The sequence below is a fragment of the Branchiostoma floridae genome, chromosome 11 (genome assembly GCF_000003815.2).
Source record: "Branchiostoma floridae strain S238N-H82 chromosome 11, Bfl_VNyyK, whole genome shotgun sequence".
Lineage (NCBI taxonomy): Eukaryota > Metazoa > Chordata > Leptocardii > Amphioxiformes > Branchiostomatidae > Branchiostoma > Branchiostoma floridae.
Window position 1 is genome coordinate 6,336,664 of NC_049989.1, and position 27,429 is coordinate 6,364,092.

Here is a 27,429-nt window from a genome sequence, read left to right on the forward strand (position 1 = left end):
TGACAGTACAGCGTTTGCAGCAATAAATTTGGATCCCAGCGGAGTCTGTGTATAGACTAACCGGAACAAGTGGAATGCGCCGGGATTGATGCTATCAAGTGGGTCAACCGGGACCGAGAGCAGGGGGAGGGGTAGTATGCTGGGCACGAGACTCGCCGGCTTTGAAGGGCCCCGTGCCACCCGATACCCATCAAAACATCCCTGCTCTCATCTTTACAACAACAACAAACACTCATATCTGTCTTATCATTGAGTTTGTGTACCGAAAACATCTATGTAACAGCTATTAAGATTATTGATAGGATTTCTCAATCTTATCACACAAGCAGCAAAGAAAATGACTTCATGCAAAGTTGGCATCATCAAGTCTTGTGGGCTTCCGTTTATGTTTGTTTATATGGTATATTTTTATTGGAGAAAATAAAGAGGCCGTGTGGCTATAATAACCACGTGTGTGATATTTGATACTTATCAAACATATTCAGGAGCGATACTCGCGATGGTGTCGTTATTGGGAAATGTATGTAACGTTGTATATAGTATACACACTAGTATACCCGTCAACCTCTTGTATGTATAACTTATATCACGGCGAGTACGATATACTAAAGGCATAGATTAAGCTGAGAGATATAAAGACATCGGTAAGTGATAGGAATGGTAGGTTTTATCGTATCTTTTTTTCATTTTAGCGGGAGACCTTTCTTCACCTGATACATTTCTGTAGAGGTGCACTGCGGTCGGTATACTATGAAGCTATACACGCTTTACGTCAGGATCAGGAGCTCTTGTATCAGCGATGTATTCCCAAGTCCTCTCGTTTGTCAAATACGTACACGTAAGGCCCAGGGGTACATTTGATGCTTTTCGAGTTGTTGGGGAGCAGAGCAAGTATCTTAACTAAAGTGCTGTAATACATCTAGAGTGAAGTGTTAAACTTCAGTCATCTTTATCTAAGTACATTCACAAGTGCGAATGTTTCTCATTCTTACATCTGTGGATGCCTGCTTATTATAAGCTTACATATTTGCATCGGCGATTTGCGTAGTTGGATAAAGTGACGTTCCAAGATCCTGGAATGAGATTGTATGGTTTCAAGCCTTTTGAACATGTCATTCAGTTGAAACTCGAACATTTGTGCGGCTTGCCTGTCCATGGACGTACACATCAATGAAGAAGGAAAAGCGTCGACAATAAAGAGATGATGTATCAAAATCCCGTTGCTCCTATCAATCATTTAGGGATCGTCCGGGGTAAAACCGAAAATCTTACTGGATGTTATCTCTGATCCGATATGCTTCAGAAAGGCCATACGAGCACGCAATGGCGTTGTGCAGATCAGAGGCTTCACTCAAAACCTTGGGGACATCACACATATATAACGTTATATGTATAATGAGAGATACTGGAAAGACATTTGACAACTACTATCCCCAACTCATTGTATTGTTCCTGCATCCTAGTTATCTATTTCTGAGAGAGAAATGCCACTAAAAGGCATTAAACCCCACAAGAGGCCCTTGAAGCCGGCAGGTCTCTCAGTAAATTTGTCGGAGTGGCTGCCGACAAGCCCAGAGTCCTGCCAATGATTAACGGTATGATTAACCACCGGTCAACTCGCATTATGATTGGTCGCACGCGCTCGGAGGCCCAAGTTGGGTATTTCGGGAGACCATACAGTGGCGAATATTTCATGTAGATGGTATAGGCTTTTGCATTATGAATGACCTCTTTGCTTATATGTTGACATTATCACCTTTTGCTCAATTTCAGTCTGTCCAGAATGTCTCACCCGAGTATCAACGCACATCAGGTATTCTGTAAACCTCCTTCAGACCCAATGTTTGAGAAGTTCAAAGGCCAATGAATTGTGGGCCTGGCGGAAAACCGGAGTTGCACGAGCGTTTGCCGAACACAAGGGAGACCGAGTCCCGGAGCAGGTCGGAGCGTAGTGTAGCAGGAGACTTCTCGGGGAAGGATCGCAACCACCACCGAGGAGACACAGCGAGGATGGCGGCCAGGATTCTGCTGCCCGTGCTGTTGGTGTTATGTCTGGGCGCAGTGGCGACGGGACTGTACGAGCGCGTGTGCGGTGAGTCTCGTCCGATGTTTTCGCACCCAGGCGTGCTAGGTTGACAAGCGCGCGGCTTTTTACCGGTACTAGAGGGCAGGCATGTCTTACATAACTGTGTATTAACCAAACACTTTATCAGCCACATAACTAGATGGTTTAGCTTGGGGGGTCAACGATCAACATATCGCAGAGTTGACATATAGATGATAGCGAAAACATATTATGTACATGTAAACTTATAATTTTACTGACCGGGACCGGGAGACCGGGGCGTACTGATTTGTACTTAAAGTGTTCTCTCTGTGAGAATTGGTCTGGTTGCCAATAAGACATTCTTTCCCGTACACATAGCTAGCAGAACACAGACCGTAATGTTGTGTACAGGCGTTTGCCGTGCGTGTTTGGCCGGGAAGGCTACATTTCTGCACGGTGCATCATAGCCATGTGGCAGGCGTCCGTGCGTTTGTGTGGGTAAGGTCCACAGAACAACAATTCAGTCAAGCATCTTTTGGCTGAGTATAGAGAACCAAGGTTTGGCGATGAATATCCATAGCTACCGCACAATAGCAATGAAAACTCGGATAGCGGTCTCTTGGCGTGAAGCGCTTAGGTTTGAGGCAATTTCTTGTAGTCATCTTAATGGAGTAACTATCTGACGAACATACTTAATTTCTAACGCGATAGCGGGAAATTGTGCAAAGTGCTACGGTATCTAATGATTGTTTGAGGAGCAGGTATGGGATGTGCGTTGGGATGAAGTGTCGCTCTTCCGAAATACACGTGTTTGGAAAAAAAGAGACTCTGATAGGGTTTCTACTGTTTTTAAACTGTCACTGAAACGTTTCCTGCTGGAGCTTATTTTGTTTGCAGCCTAAGTGAATGTACTGATATATTTAGATACTAGAGGACCACGTACGGTATAAAAGGTATAAATGCGTGGCCATATGGTAGACAATGTTTGGGTTTAAGAGTCTGCTACGCAGAAGCCAAGAAAACCTGTGTTAGATATGGACTGAATGCTTGTGTATAAGGGAAAATGTGGACTGGGCATGTAATGGCAACGTCTGGTATAAGATTTGTACATGTACCTACCTATAATCTCAGGAGTGTTTTCTGTCTGGGTTAATGTAGAATCTGATCGGAATGCTTGAGTTGTTACAGTAACGGATGGCCATGTGGCTTGCATTGTAAATGAACGTGCAGGGTTAGGCATTTTTTACGATGCCAGCGTCTGTGTAGCCATGCGTAGCTACCCGGGGGTAGGTAATCATTCCTCTCCATCTGTGCACGCGTCGTATCGGCGGACATGAATATGGATGTAGACATAATCGTCTGCTGTAGGCTTGAGTCCGTCTACGAAAACACGCGATTATATCAAATATTCAAATTGGCTTACCGTGGGAGAGATTGCGTGTATGAATGCACAGACGGGACCACCAATCCCCGGGGAGTGGGGAAATATCTACACATGGTACGGCTGGGGAACCACCGCAATGGTGTACTCATATATCATGGTCAGCTGAAATGTAGCGCAGTCTTATAAATGTCATAATAGATGTTAGAATGGTAGATCATATCGAAGTTACGTTTCCTGACTGAGCGTTTTGCCAATACGCCACCATTCAGCTGAGGAAGAAAGCCGACAGACAGAAAACGTTATGATACTCCTTCCCAACCTCTGCTTGGCGATTTATAAGATTTATAGAGTCGAGCACTTTGAAGGAGCTCCTCTCTTTGAAGAGGAATGAAGTCACCTTCACAGACGGCGTCTTTGCTTGCGCTGCTTCCTTCCAGTCTTGGCTAATATTGACCGAGAAGCGGCGGTACAAATGTAACCGTGGCAGAGTGGCCCGGAATGCGATTGGAAAGCAGACGGGCCGTTCATTGAGTAAATGGCAGACTGAATGGCAGTAGAAAGGGGCTCGTTCGTCTAATGTTCAAGCAGATGCTAGGGTTGGAAGAATTAGATAGTATTTTTCTGGCTGCCGGGCTCCCTTTAGCAAGTGGATGTTAGACATGGAAAAGTCACAATCTCCCACCCCTGTAGCCTGACTAAATCTTGCTCCTAGCGGCCGGTCCTAAAGGTCATCAACCAAAGCCATGGTAAGATTGTGTCAACACAGACAACCCTGAGTATCTACTTGAAGATTAGCGTTCACCAGCCTGTGTTCCCGGGGGAAACCACGGCCATGGGATATAGCTGGGCTAAGCTGTCTGGCGGTTTTCTGCTTATGGTTAAAATCCCTGGCACACGATCACAAGCAAAGCGATTTAGTCTTTTTTTTTCGGGGATTGCAACATGAAGTTGATCATTTAATTCTGGGGTCTTGATTTTTTAGAAGTATTGTATTGAATATCTGATATCATATTACATAAATTAAAGTCTGTCAATGATTCTGATAATAAAAAATGAATGATGATAATTAGTGATAATTATTAGGACATGCATATGGTACTACGTTCATAATGCTGTCATATTGCTCCCTTTCAGCAAACCCGAAGGGCATGTAAACATCAGGGTAACATGACTCTTGTTTTGCCGTATTGCAGTGTCGATGAATATTCATAATCATATTCATAATACGCTGATTTCAAACACTACAGCATGTCAAGAAAATAGAAAAGTAGAATATGCCAATTTCAAACACTTACAATAGGCAAAGACCAAAGTAAAATATGCCGGATTCATTATCTTGTTTCAATAGAAATGCCAACCATTTTTCCTCCCCACTTTCATTTTCATAATGTAAACAAACCCGATCGGTACTATACTTGTTTCGTTCGCTAGTCTTATGGTATCAGAATTCAGTCAAAGTTATAAACAGTGTAGATGTTTTCACATTATACTGTATTGTAGAAGTAGCTAAGCGTTAATGTTCCATCGCGACACATTCTCTGCATATCTCAGCAGCTCTCTCGGCTGTTTACGTTAATAGCTCAGATAAGACGCGTCTTTCGTCACTTTAGGAGAAAAATAATAAACAGCTTGAGTCAGATGTACGGTTTGTTTGAAACAGGGTGCAAGCACGTGTCCACTGCATGAAACCGTCGTTTTCAGGACGGACGCTGAGAAAATGTTTGAATGGGAAAAGAGTCATCTGGGAGCCAGGCACACTCAGCGGAGACTAATGTGATTATTAGTGCACTTGGGGGTGTAAACCCATGGGGGGAGGGGGGCGTTGTGGGCGCAACACTGCGTATGTCCATGTGATAGGGGTATAGACTCTGGTACATCTAGCGACATTGTGGATAGATGTAAAGTAATTAAGTATGAAATGTTAGGTAAACATTCAATGTGGAATGCAAGTCAATCAATTTTAACTTAAGATCGACCGTTGGTCCTAATTAAGGAAACGTGGATGATATTTGTTATCGCTGTTTGATTTGATTCAAATCAAATGTGTCATGCAGTTTTGTTTTGCACAACGCAGTTGTTCTACTCTCATTGTTGCCAATCTCCGAAAATAAGAAGGATCAGGAAGTGTGCAATATTTCTTACAATAAGGCGTTCGTACATGTGAATATGTAAAAAACACTACCATTACACGGTGATGTTTCTAGTGTAGTGCATATGCTCTGCAGCAGTGACATACGACTATAATGTTAGTCTCTACCAACCGAATTCCCGCCTGGCCAAAGAAGAGGAATTTGGCCAAGTTAGGAATAAAAGCCTAGTAGTAGTAGGAGTTAATTGGCCTAGGAGTGTTGGCAAACTGTACTCCTCTGGTGTGTTTTCTTGTTTTCTGTCTTATTTGACCAATTTTTACTATTTTTCCAGCGACCCATGGAGCCTGGTAGAGGCTACTAGAATGGAGGCTACTAGAAAGTGCCTGGGCAGTGCATTTGTTCTTCTAGAACAGTTGCCACTCATGTTGCCGTAACGCCCGGTTGCTATCGGCGGGTGCATAATTACCCACATTAGGCGCTGTGCGTTACCGATGTGGATTTAATCAGGGAACTCTTCACACTTATTGAAGTGCAGGGACGTTCGTAAGTGGTCTCCGAGGCTGTGTCGATGGGATCTTGGACATCAATTTTCGTTATGTGTTCTTTTTAAATCCATGTGTTGGAGCATAGCCTTTAGGCACAGTTTAACATCAGATATATGGATACCATAAAGCTTTCCCCACTCAATCTTAACATTTTGTTCTATTCATTCACAAAGAGAAAACGCAGACAAAGCAGTTAGGAAATGGTATGTATACAAATGTTGCTGGCTTTAACAAATCGTAGGAAAGCTTCTTGATACCTCAAATACATCTTCGAATGGTCTAAAATGACATCGCAGTCTCAGCCTTGTCACAAACTTTTAGAGTAGGGGGCTAATATATGAAAGTAGCAGGCAAGGCGCATAGCGGCTTGCGGCGAGCCACGGATTTGCTGTATTATATTTGCTTGACATGATATCGTCCATGTCAACATATCTGTACATTATATTCCCAAACCTATGTTCTGTAAACCCCTATACGATCCTCGCCCCTCATTCCAGCCGCTTGTTGTCAGGCAGACGTGAATGTTTTCATCCCGGCGCGAACACCAGTAATGTGTGGAGAGTCCACTGAAGAGCCGCCCATGTAAATACAACATGCTTGACTGAACCACAAGTGATCAGCTGGCAAGGGTTGATAGACAGTCCAAGCAAGGGCTTAAGACGAATATTCACTGTTTTATTGTATATTGAGATGGTAAAGTAGAATCCATAATTCAGGGACTGCTGAACCTTGAATAGCTAGCGATGGGTTGATTTTGCAGCAAAATTTGTGGACAATGATTATCAAAATGAGAAACATAAACAAAACGCATCTACGCACGATTTCACTTTCACTATACCATCTCTCCACACGACTGATTGATATTATATTACGTTCCGTTAAGTTTGCAGCGATATTTTATAACTCTTGACAGGTAATAAAGATAATCCCTAAATGTCCATGAAAAATACAGTCTCTCATATCTCTGATAGACGCAGACAAGTACCAGACCGTGTAATTATGATATCACGTTTGACAAGCGTTGAAAAACTAGACCTCCTTTGGGAAGAAAGTCATTTACTAAAAGGTTACATTTGATATTCAAAGATTGCTGGGGGAAATGTGTATTGTAAAACGAGAGGATATGACAAATCTTCTCTGCGTATATTCACGTCAAAACCAGCCTTTAAATGTCATGAAAATATTGAGGAAAGAAAATGACGGACGCTTTAATGTTTGTGATGCGCTGAAACAACTACAGAATGTTACGACATGAAAAGGAACTACTGAAGTGTCTTCAGTCAATCTTAACCATATATAGACGTACACCTAAGACTCCATAAAGCTATTTAAGCACGACATGACTTCAAAGCGCTTTGATCTTAAATGGATGGATTCATTTGTTAGGCATAGACCTGTACATAACCTGTTTGGTTAAGTATGTTTATTCCAACACGGCTGCATCCCCGGCATATACTTCCTATAGTGTATCGATGTGAGTAAACAAAACATTTATCATAAAGCCAAGGGAACGACGCCTTTAATCATATCAGCTTTGACGAACTTTCATCGTTAGCTGTGATAGCGTTGACACGTACGGTTGAGTCACAAACTACCCATTTCCACAAATGTTAACGATGAAAGTCAAGCGCTTGCCATAATATTTAGCACTGCTACAAAAATTCGTCAGTGCTATATCGGATTCTCAAAAGCTGGATATTTAGAATGCTGGGGAGAGCAACCTTACCTACCAATTCACAGCAACCACGTATTAACGATTACTAGTAAAAATCCTCGCTGCTGAACCTGGTAATCATACCGGCAGAGGAGATGAAACCAGAAACTAACATCAAAGCGTTGCATGTCGTGTCTTGTGAGATGGCGTTTCCGTCGTTAAAATCTTACGTTTCATCAAAAGCCATTTTATTTCCCAGAAAGCTGCGTCATATTTAAGGTATAAAATCCATAAAACCTGTCTACAAGTTGTAAAACTCGGCCGAACTGCCAGTAAAACTCTTCTCAAGTAACGAAAGTACCAATATTTACAATATATAGAAGGAAAACGGCTGGTACAATATGAAGATTGGGAACCTTAGTACACCTTCGCGGAATGATTGCAGTGGCCTAAGTGCCGTATCAAATTTGCACACACCGCGGGATGCCGCATCTGCGATTGGCTCATTTTCAACGGCAAGCTTACCGTTACTTATTGCCTTATGAATCACGCCAACTGATATCTTCATGCCTGTTGATGATTTGGGACGAAAAATGAGGTTTTGTAGGGTTTATGGAACTAAATTTATATATACACAATTTCCACCGTACTGTTATCCGTGATATTATGTTGTCATTATACCACGTTACTCTCCACTTCGACCCTTCAATGCTGTACTATATTTCAACTTTATAACTACCGCTTGTTATTACCTCTATATATCAGCCCATGCATGTATTTTGAGTAAACTCGAATATATTGATTTTTGTGTGCGCACTCAACGGAACTGGAACTCGTTCTAGTTCAAAATTTTATGTGGGTGGAACTGTAAAGTAAAAGTTCATGGAGCTGGAAATGATTGATTCTAAGTTGGTCGCTAGGCAAGGTTTTTGATGATGTTAGCGAAACAGTCACGCCATATTGTCATGTAACGTACAGTCAAAGGTCGTCTTGTTTTGATGACTCATTGTTTCAAGATACGTAGGAGACGAGAAGACTAACATCTACCCTGGACACGTGAAGGAAAATATTGACTTTTCAGAATTGCAGTCACGTTCCCTGAAGTCAATTTGAAATTTAACGAAGGGTTAAGCAAACGCCCGTGTGTCATGGTCTACAAATAACCAGGGATGAACTGGCGCATGTACCATGAACGGCGATAAGGCTTCTTGGCAAACATGGCCACAACTGCATACGTTACTCCGAGATTTGGGGTTATTCTATTGAAATATGGAGGGGTGATCGGGATACATTATCAGTTGATGGGAGGGGGCAAGAAAACTTTCTCAACTTTTTTATTTTACACACACCACTTGTTCATTTATGGAAAAGAACTCAATAATCAGAGAAAACAAATAAACGACGAGGGGAAGATAGAACTGTTGGAGCACATTCTGGACTTTGTTGTCGAAAAAAATTATTCCCGGCACCGAATTCCAAATTTAATACCAGGGCCTGTTTAATACTGGCGAAATCAAAATTGTTTGATATTTGCTAATCGTTTATTTTTTAGATGAGTTGAGAAGAAGTGGAAGAAGTAATATCTCCTTGGCCCGGCACTTATATACAGCGAATTGATTCACTTGACCGTAAACTTTTAATGCGCGCATCAGAAGTTGACCCACGCCAAGTTTCAGGTTCAGAATATCGGGTTCCTCCAGTATATCAGTAAAAGGGTCAACACCTGCACGGTTAGGAGTACATTTGAATTTACGGCAGTTCGTGGATGGCTCATTTTACGGCTTCTCCTATCATCAGATATTTACGACAGCAATTAGATATCCGCTTTTACGGCTTCTCCTGTGTCATAAAATTCATGGCTTTTTCAAGGATTCGCTTTACACCCCACTTTCTCCAGTAACTTACCATAAAACTAGACCTACGCGCCCAGGTCTAAATTTACCGCGTCCCTCTGATCCACCGTCTTACAATTTTACAACTTCGATTCGGTGCTGGTAAAAGACACACGCGTGACATTTGTAAGTGCGTCCCTGTGACCTATGTAGAGAGGTGGAAGTGGGCGAAAGAGCCGTTAGATACGTAACAGCTCCTACTAATGGATCATTCCAATGAATAACAAGGGCGTGCCCCCGGGCTCTGCTTACAATCAATGGTGATGAGCGGTACTCACGGCTGATAAGTCTGCGGCCCGGAGAAGACCTATGATGATCTAAGAATATCTTCAAGGGTCATCTGAGTTAATTGTAGGACAGTAGTCTTAGAATCTTCCTCGCTTAACTGGAGGTCCCTTGTTGATGGTCCAATCAATCATAAATTATTTCTACGTTGATACAATAGCACCAGATTACCGTTTATCTGTCGTTTTCAGTTACCTTCCTCATGGCATTTTAGAATCAGCCCCAACTCCCTGTGTTGTTGACCTTGAGTTTGCGGCAATTAAAGAAACCATACTGAGCACCGCCTGGTGTTCCTTCATCTGTTGCTGATGTATTTGCATACGTACCTGGATCAAGTTGTGGGGCCTTAATTTCGTGCCAAATGGTAGCTGACGTGAGCCTCAATGTCTCTGTGCAGTATCTGCTGCCCATGTTTAAATTTCTTACCATCTCAGACACTTCTGATGACAAGCACGAAACACAGAATAACCAATTGGCAGGCTTGTACATATTTACAGTCATACATGTATACACGTCATTTGTACTTTGATCCAGAGCTCGTATCGGCACTTCGTGTTGTCTGATTGTTCAGGGGTCGCGGGCTTACAAAAAACCTTGTCTCGTTTTGGATAGATCCTAAGAGATATAATCATCTGTATGGAGATATGCGGTACAACTAATTTGATATACGTAAAGGGCATTGACCACAGAATAGTCTCGCTGATGAAATCAAAGGGTCATGAAGCTTGATAAAGGCCAAAGTACAATATTAGATGTTATTTGATTAATTCTCGGTGGAGATGTTTCCCCGCATGCAGCCCACCCACCCATTTTACCCACGACTATTTACCTCCATGAAAAAATGGAGGTATAGTTTTTGGTCTGTCTGTGTGTCTGTGTGTCTGTGTGTCTGTCTGTGTGTGTGTCCGCATATTTGTGGACATCATAACTTGAGAACCTCTCGATGGACTACGATGATATTTGGTATGTGGGTAGGGGTTGGGAAGACGAAGGTCAAGGTCAATTTTGGGCCCCCTGGTGTGTGACCTTGGTACTGCAGCAGAACTCCAATTTTTTGTATCTTTTTATCTGGACATGCTATGGTCTTGATTTCTTGGTGGCAGATAGCTTTTGATGTAAGGAAGAAGTGGTGTATGTTTGGACCCCCTAGCAGCTTGCTCTGGAACTGCAGGAGCATTTTTGTCAAAATCTTCCAAGAAGCATAACGGAACATAGGAATGATGAATTTCCATGATATTTGGTATGCAGGTACATGTAGCAGAGATGTACATAATGAAATCAAAATTATGCAAATTTGGACTTCATTTGCATACTTAATGAGGAAAATGTATATTTACAGTGTTTTCCAATATATCACTCAAATACATGTTACATATGTAGTTTGTGGCAGGCGGAAGTTAAGCAGATACTAATTATGCAAATAAGTCCCTAATTTGCATAATTAATTTGAAAGTGTCCTAATTTTTCTTATTTCGTGTAGTAAATGATTGGTCTGTCAACACTGTGACCTGTGTACGTTAGTTAAAGGTGTACATAAGCAAGCATAAATTATGCTAATGTGAAAGTCATTTGCATAATCAGAATATTTCATGGAGGTATGAGGTCTCCGAACTCTAGTTGTGTCTAGTTTGTAAAGCTGGGTTCAGTCAGTGTTAGAAATGTTGTTGTCGCCAGCTAGCCAGAGCTGGGAGCCATGGGGACGCCAACAACAGACTAATTACCGGCAAACTGTGCACAGACCGACCCTCACGACTCGAGCTGTGTAGGAGTTCTCACTGAGCAGGTGTACCCAAGAAAGAGTAATACTGTAACCTTCTACAACTGGAGGGTTGTGGTCGCAGCCCACAGTATTACTCCGCGACCCCCGTGGTCTATTACGTAGGGGTAAGAAAGTAGTGCGGCCGAAATCTGGAAGCGCCTGTAAACACCGTAACGTGAAAGACAGCGGGGGATGAGCTTTGCTATATGGTAGTATAATAAGTCGACTTTCAGGTGGTATGTGTAAGATTTTGATGTTTGTCCATTTGGTGTATAAATGCGCGTGACCTTTACAGCTGCCTGCCCCTGTGAGTCGGCTGCAGTTCCGCATGACCCCGCATGACCCCATTTAAAAGAGGTCTTTACAAAAATTCAAAACGACAACTTTTTCTGTTTTTCAATTATTTTGGTAGCTTATACCCTCGACTTCAACATATTAGTTTGTCGTGCTTGAAAACTGCACCCTGCTATGATTTTATCAACGTCGATGTCAGTAACCTTGTGGTCCTTAACTATAGAAATCCCCATAGGCCGAAAACTGTGTTCTGCTACCTTGTGCTGCATGTGTTATAAGCTAAGGTCAATGCTTCTTGACATACTAGCAACGAGAGAAACCGCTATTTGCAGACATTGCGAATATTTGCCTGAATGGCATATTACATAGGGATTCTTGGTGTCAAAATAGCAAAGCTGGTTAAGACATCTCACGCTATGCTCGCCCACGAGATATGATACAAAGCTGCGATCGGTATGCGTAAACGAAGCCAGGAATATCCTAAAGGTTACATTCCGAAATTTAAGCAACCTGTCAATCCGTAAATCCTCGCGAGATCAGCAGCAGGTGCTGACATTTCGCCCCCAGTTCTCGCGAGATTTGGCGACAGGTGTCGACACCCCGCGAGACCAGAGGCACATGTTGACATCCCGCCCGGGTTGTGTGGGGCCGGGTCGTGACACATGCGATAAGTTCGCTGTAACTTTATCCTCTTAGGGGGCTTAGGGAGCAATTAGAGCGCTGCGAGTGTATACTAACAGCAGTGTGAACTGCAGCAGCCTTCGTAGCTGATGCTGTATAGCCTCTGAGATCAAAGAGTATAATTGCGTCGTAGTTAGAGCGGTTGGATACAGCATTTGACAAATGAAGCTGTTTGAACTCGAATAATGAGAATGATGATATGAAAATTATGTTTATTGTATGTCCTCTGTGACTTGTTATCTGCTTATTCGCTTGAATTGCCTATAACACTATAATAAAGGCGCTCTCTCGGGACTTTTTGGGGAGTAAATTTGTCACGGTTTATTTTACGAGATTAATGTTTTAGACGTGACATCCATGGCAGAAAAGATGGAACAATGCGTTCTGTAGCTAACAAACAATCATGCCGTGCTTCGTGATTTACGTTCACGTTGCACGAGGCGCGAGGGGAAGTCGAATTCTGTGAACCCAAATTGCCTGTTCTGTAACATATCACTGCTGGTAACTGTCAACCCTAAGCCAACACTTGTGACATGTCACAGAGAAACAAGTCAAGGGTTCTCGTCTCCCCGCTGTAGTCATAACTTTGCGGAATTCTACCCTGACGTGGGCGCCCTGAGTTTGACATCTTGCAGGATGGTTGGGAGGGGGGTTGTTAAGTTTCACCGGTGCAGTTTGAAATCAATATTCCACAGGAATCTAAGACTTTCTCCTCCGGAAGAGACCAACCCCTAAGATCTACCTTTATCTCGTGCTCAAATTAGGCTCCGTATGTTGGAATTAGGCTGGCGACACCCAGTTGAAATTCCATTGCTGCCGACTAGATGACTGACATGGCTGCCGGCCAAATGGGCAATATCTGCCCCTTCCACCATCCCCATGGGGGGTTCTACTTACGATTGGTAGAGGCTTCTCAGAAGTTGTGCCATGACCGTGACTTTCATATATTTGATCATTTCCGGGATTATACAACTTGCATGTATCATAGTAAGCACACAAGAATATGATCAAAATTAACCACACACCAGAGGTGTTTGTTACCTTACTGGAGAAGATTTTGCTTTGTATTTGTATTTTTTACGTAAGGATGGAACGGCCCTTTAATTGGAGTGGTAAATAGGTCTTTTTGAGTTTACTAAGATTACTTGATGGAAGAGATTTTGAAGGATTCTTATGTTACGAATATTGAGCGGTTTCTGGCTTAAATGGGAACTAACGTCAGGCATGTTTTGGCGCTTTGGCAGGACATCGTAGTAAATTTGATTTAAAAAATCAAATCTTCCGATTTAAAACAGGGTTTGCTGCGTAGGTAATGTTATCAAGGAAAAAAAAAAGTCATCTTGTGTCAGTCTACCGGAAGAGATGAAGGCATTAATGGTTTCTTGCATTGTAAATGTGTTTTATTGCATATGGTGCACTTCACTGCCAGGTGTAACGTTACCATATTGTATCGCATCGCAATTCAATTATTGCATTGTTTGCAATTCAAATAAAGACTGTTGCCCTGATGATACATTAGAAGTGACGATTCAATCAAAGGGTTGGAGGGAGGATTAGACCGATCAGATCATACAGATTAGTGTGTACAGGGTCGTCGAACACTTCGGCCCTTAAACCAACTCGGTCCATGGCTGTGAAGCAGACCAACGTAACTGGCTCAACTTGACTCGACACCGTAACCCTAATTCTAACCCTGACCTTGGTACCCTAGCTCTAACCCTGGAGCCCTGACCCTAACCCTGGCCAAGTTAACTGGGACGTTTGATAAAGGCCGAATCGTCCTAATCCCCGTGTAACGTTGTCATCATGCCCATGTTTTCATGACAGGACAGAGTCAGATATAAAAAAAAAACGCTGAACATAGAAAGCGAAATAAGCGATTTCAAATGTATTGCAAACATTTTGATTTTGCCTTGGGTTCCCTTGGCTTTTGGACCTCAATCTCATTCCGTTCGAACCATTCATCACAATGGACCGCGTACCCACATCCGTACGTCGGGGAGAACCGTAGATAAATTGCTCGTGATAACATGGAAGGTGACCTTCGACAATCCCCTCATTTTCTGATGGAAAGCCTCAAATTATGTCTTAAGTGGTCACTTTCCGACGAGTCGCCCTCGTCAATATTTCATGAAAAACTATTAAGATAGCGGGACCCGTCTTAGTCCTGGGGGATTATGGGAAGGAAACGAGATTATCGTCATCGATCGGCAAATCTCGCGAGAATTGATAATGCGTCACCTTGGGGACAACATGCCCGGGACACCCTGTGCCATGTGCCAACTTCTTAAATCTAAGGACTCTCCATCACAGCTTGCCCTATAAGCACGCCTGTTCCTGAGAGTGGCTATCATTATTTTCACTGGCAGGACGTCAGCCCAAGTCGGCACTTTTTTTGAAAAAAGTAACTTTAAAATCTAACCAAAAAGGCGTTTGACACCTGCAATATGGGATTCCATAACAACGTTGGTATGACACGTGACCAATCTCCATGATGTCTCCGTGCGCGAGAGCAACAGGCTCAGCTTGGTAAAGACGTGTTTTAATGGAGGTTCCCGAAGGTTAACAGCTCGTGCGCCTGCTCATAGCGTTTATTACGCATCCGCTATATGTAACGATTGAAAGTGTCCGTGACTGGTAACCATAATGCCGTAAGAACTCATAACAACGATATGAAGGCGGAGAAGGGCATGATACTGTTTCTTTATTGGTTTTATGTGAGTGATATTCGTTTGACCCTTTCATGCCCACTGGCTCTGTTATTGTTCCGACACAGGCAGAAACTGCCGCAAGGGCATACACAAAACAGGAGCAAAGAAAATGGCACTTGTAACACTTTCAACAAGACGAGAGCACGGTATTACGATTTTTCTTTCAGCAACCACCTGGATTGTTGTTCATTCTTCTGCTTAATGCACAATGTAGATAAGAATCATTGCCTTATTACTGGGATAAGAATCATTTTCTTATTAAAGAATGCATACTGATGTCACGGACTCAAGGTTCAGGTTAGGTACTTTTCATGACAACATTTAAGAAGCTAATAACAACTCTAATTTGCTGCCGCGTACGCCATATCCGTCATCTGAAGCGCGTCAGCACGGCTGATGAGACTCTGCCGTCTGTAACAGGTTGCGTCAGCGTAACGTGGAGTTAAAGAGGCTTTAATCAAACAGGCGTCACTTGTAAGCCGACAGAGCGCCACGAGGGGCTAGGATCGGCGACTTGGAAAGGTAGTACAGACACGGGTGTCCTGTTTTTCTATAGACTAGAGGAAGACATGTATGATAGACAGTCTCTGACGCACCTATCCAGCCAATCGCACAAGACGCCTTTGAGACTTTACTCGTCTCAAGTGCGTTTAAAGGATTAGAAACAACGCTCAAGTCTTGATAGACATAACTGTACTTAATGTTATGTGCCCTAAAGGAGTAGGAAGCTCTTACGTACACTTACAAGACTCTTAGCTAGGCTCCTTCTTGTCTTCCCTCCTGATTCATACATCTGTACATGTTGCTTTCATGAACCCAGTACCACGGACCAAACATGACATGGTGTATTCAGTCTTTCTCGGAAATCTGGAAATCGCTGTAGCAAGTGTAATGATTACGAAATGTATATCAATTTTTATCTGCATAAAATTTCTCATCATAACAATTGTAATAGTCATGCCTTCACCATGGTAAGGTTAACGTGGTGTGTAACATTCGCAGCATCACCCTGCTAACATCTATCTATATGGTAGTTGGAAAATTATAAACTCGTCTCTGTTCAAGGCCAAGACTGATAACACGCTGTGGTTGTATTTAGTATTCTGTCAGCATACATGGAGATGAAACATATTTTAGCTTGTCAGAACTCTTATAACAAGATGGCTTTTTCTGACATGCCTATTATGAATGCAGATAAAGACAATATTAATATAGGTTACTTTCAATCCTACTAAAATCTTCGTTGTTACATGAAATTAAAGACATCGTCTGGTAACTTTGTACATAGGGCGGCAGTTCCTCATGACTTTGTTATCGTGTTGATCTCATGAACGTACAGTTTCTTAGATGTCTCTGCTCTCGCTCTTCTTTTCAATCGTTTCGACCACGGTTTGTTGAAACAAATGTCCTTTATCCCCCTCACACCGCAATGCCCTGGTCAGTCCACCGCGCAATACCGTCAGCTCTACAGGGATCATTGCATTCTAATGTCCCATAGCAAAGCTGTAGTCATCTCCTTCGTAATGACAGTCGAGCGGACGCATATCCATCTAGACCGATAAATTCGGCCTGAAACATCAGATGGCCAAATAATATAGCCTTTCGTCTTTCTTTACAGTCGTGCCCCTGCGTCTGGTGCTGGGCTGGATGAATGGACTGTCCCATCATGATAGGGGGAATAAATGGGTTGTTCCATTTAAGAGTAGAGAGATTGATGTACAATCCCATACCAGAAGACAAAGTGCAAATGAACCGCGGCGGTTTTATTGCCTTTGTATGCAAGTGCGCGTATCTAGACACGGGCACTCCGTCTAGCTGGGAGACAAATCATTTAGACTAATGGCATCTGGAGATAGCTCGACGTCAAGAAGTCTTAAGAATACTAATATGTTCGTCTCAGTTGTCCTCAAAGCCCTATTTCATGGACCAGCATAACCACCACACTATACTTTTTGTACTATACTATGAATGATACGTTGGAAATCACCTTCGTCAATAACAACTCTAATGAAGATGTAGATTATTAGATCTATTCCTATCTTGACGACAAGGTTGACCCAGGAAGTTCAAAGTGGTCTTCCGGTTGCCTAAATGTTGCCGTGTTTTGTTGGAGTATGATTATGAATCCATTAGTGTTAAACGTTACTTCTGACATCTGCGAGACTTGTGTCTTTCTCATGCGCCGGTTTATCACTCACTAAAAACATATCACAAAGTTTTAAGATGGTTTGCACTATGCTTGCCCCTCGTGCGTTTATCTACTGTATATCCTGCTGCCTTATTCATTGTACCTTGCCTAAAGTGACAGCAACAAAGAATGTGAGACATGGATCATATCTCAGTCAACCTGCGATGATTCGTCACCACTGATACAAGCAGATGCATCGTAAAAACATTTGCTTCGCGCAGATCCCAGAATAGAAGTCCTTTCACGACACCAATAGAGACGGAATTGCCCATCACCGGATGATACCAGCGAATCAATTTGGAACAAGTGATAATGGCACGCAGCTATTTTCCTCACTCATTCCCATTTCCCCAGATAGTGCCATCAAATCCGTGCGTCCGTCGTAAAATCGCGCCCGTATGTCGTAAAACCTCTGAGTAAACGTTCCCTCTCGTTAGCACGATGTCATTCCGCGCGGGAAGGTGGCAGTAGATGGGGGGCTTAATGGTACTTTGAAGTCGCGTAAAATAAGGGAGGTATTTTTCTCTCCCAGGTACGCCAGCTGCGCCCTTTATTCTCATCACTGATTGCTGTGAAATTGAGAGTGTAGTGGACATGAAAGTTTGATGTAAAAGCACGGTGTGGGTATAAAATGTAATGGACGGTAGGGTGAAGGGATGCAGCAAGGGCAACTTTGCATTCCAAGAGAAGAAAATCCATGAAGACAGATTCACCGTAAAACATTATCATGAGAAGAAAGAAATTCCGAAATAAAGTGTCTAATGAATTACGCTGCAAATGAAGCCTCCTAGTAGGCTACTGTGCACCTAATTAAGGCATCAGAGGGTTGAAATTAGACAAGGAAATTAACACTGGTCCGAGAAATGGCACGGCTGTAATGAAAATGCCATGGGCTTATTTTTTAGAGACTAGTGTTATCCTAGTGTCAGAATTTCTTGTTATACGACAATAACCATGGTTGTTATAGAGAGGGGTTGGAAGTACTTTAACTAAACTTAGATCTGACTGCAAAGTTTAAGTTCATTCCACAGGTGCTTTGTGAGGCAGATGACTTCTTTTCTGCTAGAGAGTTGAAGCTGATAGACAGGAACAGAATACGAAGACGACTCCATCCTCTGGAGTTACCTTGCAAAGGCGCCCACGAACCTCGCTTCAAGGTTGTAATAAACCTCAATCAAATTTGTTTTCATCCATGCAATCAATACCCTGCACGAACCCGTCCGACTCTACTCCCCGCTCGCTGATAGACACGGGACGTTTCACCGGACAGGGCCATTGCTTCATTAAGTACTACCATCTCTAGGGAGAAAATCGGTCAAAAGGTACAAAGAAATTAGATTGACGGTGGGTTTCGACGTCGCCTGGGGCATTTTCACTTCCATCGGTCTCCAGCAGGTAATGGGCTTCTTTTGTGGAGAAGAATAAGGTTTTATTTCCCTGGAGTCGGCAGTACAAAGCCGCCATGATGAGTGACGAGGTCAGGGGTCAGAGCTCATTCCCCGTGGGACGTGATGTGATTGGTCGCTACAAAGCCGCCATGATGATTGGCTGCTTCAGCTGTTTGAAGTGCTGCATGAAGACGGAGTTTGAAGTGTGCTGCATGTCAATTGTATGACACTATTAATGTTCATTCTTCAATTTCTTGGAAACACCAACACTTTCGTATGTCAGGAAGATACTTGGAGTGGGCTTTTGCGAAGAATGGGGGAAGGACAGGGGTAGAACGCGTGAAAAATAAAGAGAGAAATAGACAAAGACGCGCACACAAGTACAAAGAGTCAGAGAGAAGGAGAGAGACAGAGACAGAGAGAGACAGGGAGAGAGTCCTAGTTGGAAACAAAAACTACGTTATCCTTACATTTACGGCAAAATCGACATTAAACGACGATTTCCTTAATTCATAATCTAACGTATCATCCATGTCCATTGCTGTACAAAAACTAAACTTGGAACGTTTTGGATCGTACGAAAAGTATGCACTACGATGATTTGTATGAAGCGAACGTAAAACAATCTGTTACTTGATCCTAGCTTTTACACATCATATATAGACAGCTTTTCATCAAGACGTCATTGGCTGAGGATATTGAAAGAGAGAACGGTAGCCATAGAGTCTCCGCGTTTATATTGAATCCGCTTGTCCTGGGCTTCCAGACGCTTTCAGCGAGACTTATTACCTGCGGCAACATCTTGCGTTCAATAACCAGGACGGTCTCGCCACGTAAATCAGCCGGTACTTCCACAGTCAGACGGTCTTTTCCAGACTCCACTTCTCGTCCTTTGAGCCTCTTATCGTCAGCAGACCGTGGATGTAGAGACCCGGGGAGATGTGGCCGTGATGTTGCCATATTTCTTTATGGAAACTTATTTCACTCAAGGAGGTGATAACGTCTTGGAGTGCTGAGGAAGAAAAAAGTCAGTAAGCCGCTCCTGGGCCAGTGTCATTAAAACTCCCACCTTTCCGCGTAAAATGTGCTTTTGTTTGACATTTCCTAGTATCCCGCGGCGGGAGCCATCGTCATCCTTCACCTGCGAATGACACCAGTAAACCATGCAGCTGAAGTTTGGTTACGATCTGTGATAACTCTGAAAGTTCAGAAAGTGGTCACGTCTTCAGTGCAAGTATAACATGCCAATTTTCTAGGTAAAACTCTTGAAACCGGTCAAAAACAAATAGCAGATTTCGATATATGGCAACAGAATATTTCTAAACGTAACGTGAGATAAAATTGAAAGCTCATTTTGGTTCACCACTGCACTCACAAGCAAGCAATATTGTGCGTGCAGTTCGTGCCCTAAGTTCAACTCTCTCCCACATTACCCTTATGGCACTTTCGTCAGGACCTGCCATTCTAACAGTGGATGGCACTTGGTGTTGACATCTATAATGTTGAGTGAAATCCTTGTAGAATGCTCTGCGCTCGAGTTTTTCCTAGAGGTGTTTGAAGACTGATGATCACACAGCATGAAATGTGCACCGTTATCAATGCAGCGCCATCATGTTATCACTATGCTGAATCCCAACTGGCATTCAAATTGTGACGTTCGCTTTGAAGCATGGTAGAAGGGCAGCTTCATGTGGCTTTTGGGACATGATTTGAATGACAGGTCTGCAGACGATGTTTTATATATCACGAGATCGTCTGACCCAATGACGTACCTGTTGCCTGGACAACTTCTTGACTTGTCAGCCAATCAGAGAACAGAGAGTGCGCGGTCGGCTCTCTCAAACCTTCCTCACTTTTCAAACAGAATCCATGATGAGCAGAAATCCAAACTCAATCATTAGGTTCTGCGGGAAACATATTTCAAATTTCCCAAGGGCGTTGTTTTTGGCTTGAATAGTAAAGTGATATACTGTGGAGTTATTAACTGTAAACAATCAACGCCCTGATTAACACAGTGGGTAGCTTCCCTGCCGCTGGAGATTTTCGATAATTAAAATCCTCTCCCCAAGAGGGAGGCTGTTGGAGTAACAGTGCCGGTGCCATGGTGAGGGTGTTGTGAGGGGATAATTACTAGGCGTTACGTCGCCGGGTTGGCAAGTCTATAACCTTTAGGTGGGCAGGCAGACAGATTTATGTGGCATCTGCCTGATTTGTGGGGGACTAACAATGCTGAGAGCGACGCCCCAGGGGACTGAGCTATTGGAGCAGGTGTCTTTGTGTACTACAGAGATTGGGAGTTGCTGGCATAGAGATGAAGGTTCAGTTCAATTAGAAGAATGTTCACGTCAGTCGAATGTTTTATGGACAGTACGATGATATCCGTAGCAAGTTCACTTGAAACTGGGGAGTTGAAAAACACGGACGTTTACAAATATAGGAATAGTTATTTTCTTGAGAGAAAAGCCAAGCTTGTTTTGTGACGCACGATTGCTCGTACTGTGGCAAAGTCTTGAAGCTTGCATGTATATAGATATGTCATTTGTATTTTTGTTTACATTTTTTTGTATCTTTAACTCGAGCACTTTGCTTTGTCAAAACGGGGCCAAATGTACAGCTGCCAGGAAATTAATCAGTCCAGACGAAAATGAAAAGTGACGCCAGATCGTGTACTACGTAAGCTCAAATGATGTTGGTTAAAATTTCTGTCGATAACGATACAGTGTCCCTGAAACCACTGAGAAAAACTGAGTGGTAGGGTGAAAAAGAATCCTTTGGTCGCAGGGTAGGGATGGTATCCTTCAATGTATTACTCTATCAACAACTGCCTATCACGAAAATTGTCGATTTCCCGTCTTGTACTCAATGGCATGGTCGTCCATGAGGTATGTTAATATCCAGGTTTGGAGTATCAGAATTGACTGTGCAATTGCCTATCTATACCATTAACATTGACCATAATCATCTTTACGATGCCTATATTGCATAGACATTTATTAGCGGAAGTAGAATTTGATCGAGGTCAGCAAAGAATTTCCTCCAAGCACTTTTATACAGGAAATACCATGCTTATTATACACTAGATGGATATAAAAATAGTATTCAATTTGTTATGTATCATCAAAGAGCTTTCCAATTTAATAATCTTTAGCCGTTGTAAACTCGCTTACGATTGGTTTTTGCATCTGTTTGATATAACGTTTCTGACCTTGGTGCTGATTTTCATGTGGTTCTTATAAATAGTCACTTGTTTTTCATATGAAATTATCCCGTAATGCTGTAACTCTTCCCGGTAGTCCATTCCACATATGCATTAGTTACAGTTGTTGAACAATGCTCCTCTTACTGGTAGGGTTCGGACTGAGTGTCTCCAGAGAGGCCACCCACTCTGACCTCCAGGCCTCTACAAGTAACGCTCCACTTAACGTTGCACCGCTGTACATCAATAAAGTTATATTGTTGTCAAGCACACCACACGCAGACATTTATGAATATAAGACCCATTTCAGAATCCCCCGTGTTTCCTATGAAATATTTATGGCTCCTCTAAGAGCGATCTGCAGTCCTTTCATCATTGAGTCGGAGGCAGTAATCGCAAATCTCGCGTGGTCACGTATGATGTTCTCGCGCAGGTTTCGCCTCGGGGCGAGATCAGACCGTGATGTGCATTCGATCTACTGCAAAGCAGGCTTTCTCGGTATCATTTTCTGAAGCAGAAACTATTAATTTTGTGTAGAATGGGATAGTTGGCCGCAAACCTTTGACAGTGTGCCATTTTTCAAAGTAGCATACCATAAAACGAACTTGACTTTCTCCAACAGGTTGAAAAGTTATCAGGAAACTTGGACAGCAGAAAAACTCACGTTTGTTTTCAATTTCACTTCGATCCCCATGTGGCTTAAGTGCCGCCCATGCGTCTAAATACGATTAGATTTGTAGCCCCAAGTAAGCTTCATTACCTACAGCATCTAAAGTAGCCCTAATCGCCTGCAGCGTTCAAGATCACAGGCGCTGTACTTGTACTCCATCGTCGCCTCTCGTGAAGCTTCATTGGCGCCAGCCGTGCATTTGTGTGTAAAGTAGGTTTTAGAAGAATGCAAATAGTTTGTAGGTAGTCCAGAGTGGACGTGAAATCAAGAAAAAAACACCCCCGTATATAGTTTGAGTACTAGACCGTAAGTAAAAGCGCGTCAAACGCAAATCGCCGTTTTTCCCTCGCTAGTGTATTTTCTTCGATTAGTTGGAATAGGCTCCCGGTGCTTCTTTTGAATTGTTTCATTCTTAATTTTCCAATGTGCCACTTTCCTGTGATAACTTAGATGTTGAACCTTTCATCGCGGTTCACATATCGCGTTTGGTTTCCGTTATACTTTTCTATCCCTCTTTTCCCATTCACCACCACCACTCTCTCTTCCTTCTTGTCTTACCATTACGCCAAGCAGCCCATCTACCAGTCGACGCGGAGCTACATTTGAACGCGCCCCTCCTACCGACGATGAAGTCGTTAGTTAAACGATTTGTGGGACTATGCTGAGCGCGCCAGGGAGCCGACCCGGCGCTGCCATCAGCCGCTCACACATAGCGGGGAATAAAGTCCGGACAAGTCGTTCATATTTCACCCAGGAGCCAGAGATCCCCCTAACACCTGCTGAGCGAAGACACGAGTAAGAGTGCCATCCATTGCCCATAAACCGGTTCGCGCTTTTGATCGAGTCAGCCCATAGCCACACCTCTCCATCAGGAGGTATTGATGCATTTGATATGATTGCTCGAACAGCAGACATTGAAGCTAGCCTATGTACCCCAAGAACGAGTTTACATTTCCTTTGCGAAGTCAACACACCGAGTGGCCAGAATTGTTGTTCGGTCGATACTTTAACGCAAACTACTGATCAACGTATATCAGATATTTCACCATCTTAAACTCTTAGATATGCATTAAATAGTTAGTTTTACAATGACTGGTATGTGCGATTGTCCTGGGCTAGATAACACAATCATCCTGTCGCCTTCTATACAGACTTTTGGGGCGCCAGTGTTCCGGGGCCGCCGCTGATCCGGGGCTTTCAAAAACATGGCCATGGGACATGGGCGGTAAAACTCCTTCTCCGACCAACAGCCAACTCCCTTCCCATGCACAGAAAACCTTAGTCCATGTTAAAGACGCGCCGCCGCTCAGAAAGTCTGCGAAGGAAGCTAATCATTCTGATCAACCACAACAGTACGAGTAAGCCCGTCCTTACTCTCGTTTTGCCAGAGTTCCCCGTTGGTATCTTGCTGTAACCATTACAGTTGGAAAGAACTGCAAAATCAATAGACCAGATAGCAGGCCGACCCTTAAGTGGTCCATGGACACTGATAAACGACAGTGGGGTACCAATTAGCTCTAAATTCCTTAAAGCAATAACGATAAAGGCTTCGTCTAAGTGAAATAACGGCTTTGGTGCAAATTGCCATCTGAAGGAAATTGCGTTAAGACAAAAGACCGGCTTTCGACATTTGTATTGATAAGTTCTTGCTCATGTACAAGAAGATAGTTAAGATTTCGCCTTCTCTTACTAAGTAATAGTGATTAATTCAGATGTGCAGTACTAGTGAAATTAAGGGCATACACACATACCGTACCTAAACTGTTCACATTTTAGTCAACAACAACTTTATTCATATCCCTGATAATCTTTCACTGTAAATCTTTCATGGCAAATTATAAGAAAATGCAATAGGTACAGCATTAAAAGAGTATGTTATATCACTGACCCTACTCAACGCCGTTTGCTGTCTATGAAAAATCAGACCTTCTTTTGTGGTCGCTACTGTGGACTTTGTGATTTGTTGCTTCTTAGATACAAATCTGTAATTTGCTGTCTGCACACTTGGTCATCGCTGTTGCCTCCGTGTGTCTTCGTGATACATCAGGCGATTCTTTCTTCGATCACCCGACCACTCCGGTCTGGTGCCAGATGTTCTCGGGTCAGAGACAAGGTCATCACGACGTTTTGCGGCCTGTTGATAAACGAAGGCATCACCTCAATTACCTCTGTGGTTAGAGAATAATGCATCTCCCCCGGCCCTCTAATCGGGATACATAAAGCACCCTGCGCGGCTTTACATCACGTTAGCGGCGCCATTGTTCGCTCATGCAGCTCGGTACATTTATGAACCTCTGGGGACGCCAGGATGTCAGTCATGCCTTGATGTAAGCTGACAGGCCTTAACTACCCGGCAAGATGCGGCGAACTGGCTGACACTCACCAGAGTTCGGGACGGATGGGTCTGTGTGAAGATAACCTGCAGTTTGTGAAGTTCTTAGGGAAATGAGATAATGGCGCCAGTGATACATCTCACCCTCACACTACTGTGAACATCGGAAATCATCGCTAATTCGCGGTAAAACGAACGCCATTCATTTTCTTCCCGCGGTGCCTTCTCAGCTAGGAAGCGCCATTTGTACCGTTCCTAGAGTAGACCTTTTGATCAGCTGAAAGGACCTGTAGAATAATACGCGAACATCAATCATTCCAAGGTGAAGAAGGACAGAAATATTCATTTTGCTTCCGTCACCTTTTCAGCAAGTAGATTCGCAGGTTGCTCGAATGAACTCCACGAGCGAAAATATTCATCTTCAGAAGTCAATTCGGTGCTACCCTCTGCCTAAGTCACACTTTCAATGATCCCGAAATACATCTAGAATACAACAGCAAAAGCAAAACACTCAACTACCCCGGATCATTTATCAGTTTGGAAAAGCATGTTGTATGCCTGTATGGCCGAGGCATTCGATCGCATGGTACATCATCTCTTTTCCAAGATTTCCTTTAATGCAGATGGAGTTCGTTAGCTGTACACCTCACCCTGATGCAGAAGACTCAAAGTTTACTCAGTATGCAACTTTTCACTCCAAAAATCCATCATGAAGGCAGCGGGTGGGGATTAGAAGACCACCTCCATGATCCAACTCCCTGATTGTAGAATAGCGTCTGACCGGAAGGGTACAGGATGTGTCTCTCCTGACCTCTACCCGCCACTCACCTATTCAAACAGCCTTCACTACACCCCTCCATCGACTGCGCTGATCAATGGCCACCTTGAACGCTTGACTGTTCTAAAAGGATCACTTTGTGTATCGCGCTTTTTTGTAATCACATCAGTGAGGGGTTGTGCTCCTCGGAGCTTATCTGACAGGTTTTGAAGAGATTATCGTTTGTGGCAACGCGGCGTGAAAGTAGTTTTTCTTATCTCTCGGTTTTGCCTTTGACACGGGCGACATATCGTTAGTTACCATCTCCAAATTCAATCTTCCTGTGGGAGATTACTGGGCGGGGGGACACCGATTCATTACGCCTGCTCAACCACAAAATGGAAACTTGGGGATTTTTCTTGCCAGCTATTGACGCTGACTGTCGTAAAATCGCACAGTAGGATGGCTTGCGTGATATGCTCTTTCTGTATGTCAAAATCCGGTTTGCGGTGCTGGCGTTCAGCGTTCAGATTTGCTGTACATTACCTGGAGTTACATGGTGGCAGTCCATAACACTTTTAACATGGTTATTAGTGCTCCTGTCACTGCTTGTCCGTCCCTGAACTTTTCACACCCGCACCAGGAACAAGTTGCCGTCCATCACAACTAAAACATGTGCTGCTTTATTCGCACGTCTTTCCCGCTTGTCCCGTGAGATATATGTATCCTTATCAGCTGACTGAGAAGTGCAGAAAACTACGCGCTATTTATCACCTGGTTATTCAGCGGGTGTAGAAGAGCAGTTAGTCATCCCTGCAGCGTGTGTCATCATCCCTCGCGTTCTACCCGCACCCGCAGTGTGAAAATCTGTCATAAACCCGGGCCTGTGGTTCGGCCATCAATTTCTTTTAGGCAGCAGTGTCGCTTTGTACCAGACACTGGATCTGTCAGTAAAAGAACAACAACTGGGACCGTGCAGGGCATCATATCAGACCTTTGCGTATCACTTCGTCGAGAACTGTTGTCATAGCAATCAATATCATTTTATCATGCTTATGCCAGAGCTACAGATACATTTACGGTACTTCAATCTTTGCCAGATAAGTCCAATGAAATTTGTATACTGCTTTTCCGCCTTACCTGAGTAAACTCTAAACCATAAACAAACTTTTGGTGTCAAAGAGTTCTCTTATTGTTATCGTTTAGCTAAACGTTTTATCATTGAAGTTATGACGTCGAAGTTCCACTCCCCACAATCCTGCAATCTATGTCAACTTTCAGCAGTACTCTTTCAGTTGGCAAGTCTCCTGGCTGCTGTAGCTAGAGGCATAAGTCGAAAGCAGACAGGAAACTTTGTACACATCTTATCAGGACTGCTGAGACGTACTTTTGTGCGGAGAGACTGAATGCCGCTCTGATCGTCTTATCTTAAACTGACTTGTAATCCGAACCCTGCAGGGTTTTACCTCTACTTCCTCTCGGGATCAGTGTTGTCCTCAAATATCCTCTCAGCGGTCGGAAGTTCAAGTCAGTACACTCGAGCATGAGTTACATTG

General features: G+C 43.3%; 1 protein-coding gene across 3 annotated transcripts in view; it reads left to right on the top strand.

Moving 5' to 3' along the window:
* Positions 1 to 1,689: 1,689 nt before the first annotated feature.
* The window catches only part of LOC118426191 (cobalamin binding intrinsic factor-like), a 50,718-nt gene continuing 24,978 nt past the window's right edge, over positions 1,690 to 27,429 (top strand). Inside the window, exon 1 of one of the 3 annotated variants that reach the window (XM_035835456.1) lies at positions 1,690 to 2,092. In XM_035835456.1, the coding sequence (XP_035691349.1) occupies positions 1,864 to 2,092 (229 nt within the window). In that variant the 5' untranslated portion in view covers positions 1,690 to 1,863. The remainder of the gene's footprint in view (positions 2,093 to 27,429) is intronic. The other 2 variants (XM_035835454.1, XM_035835455.1) reach the window with 2 other exon arrangements.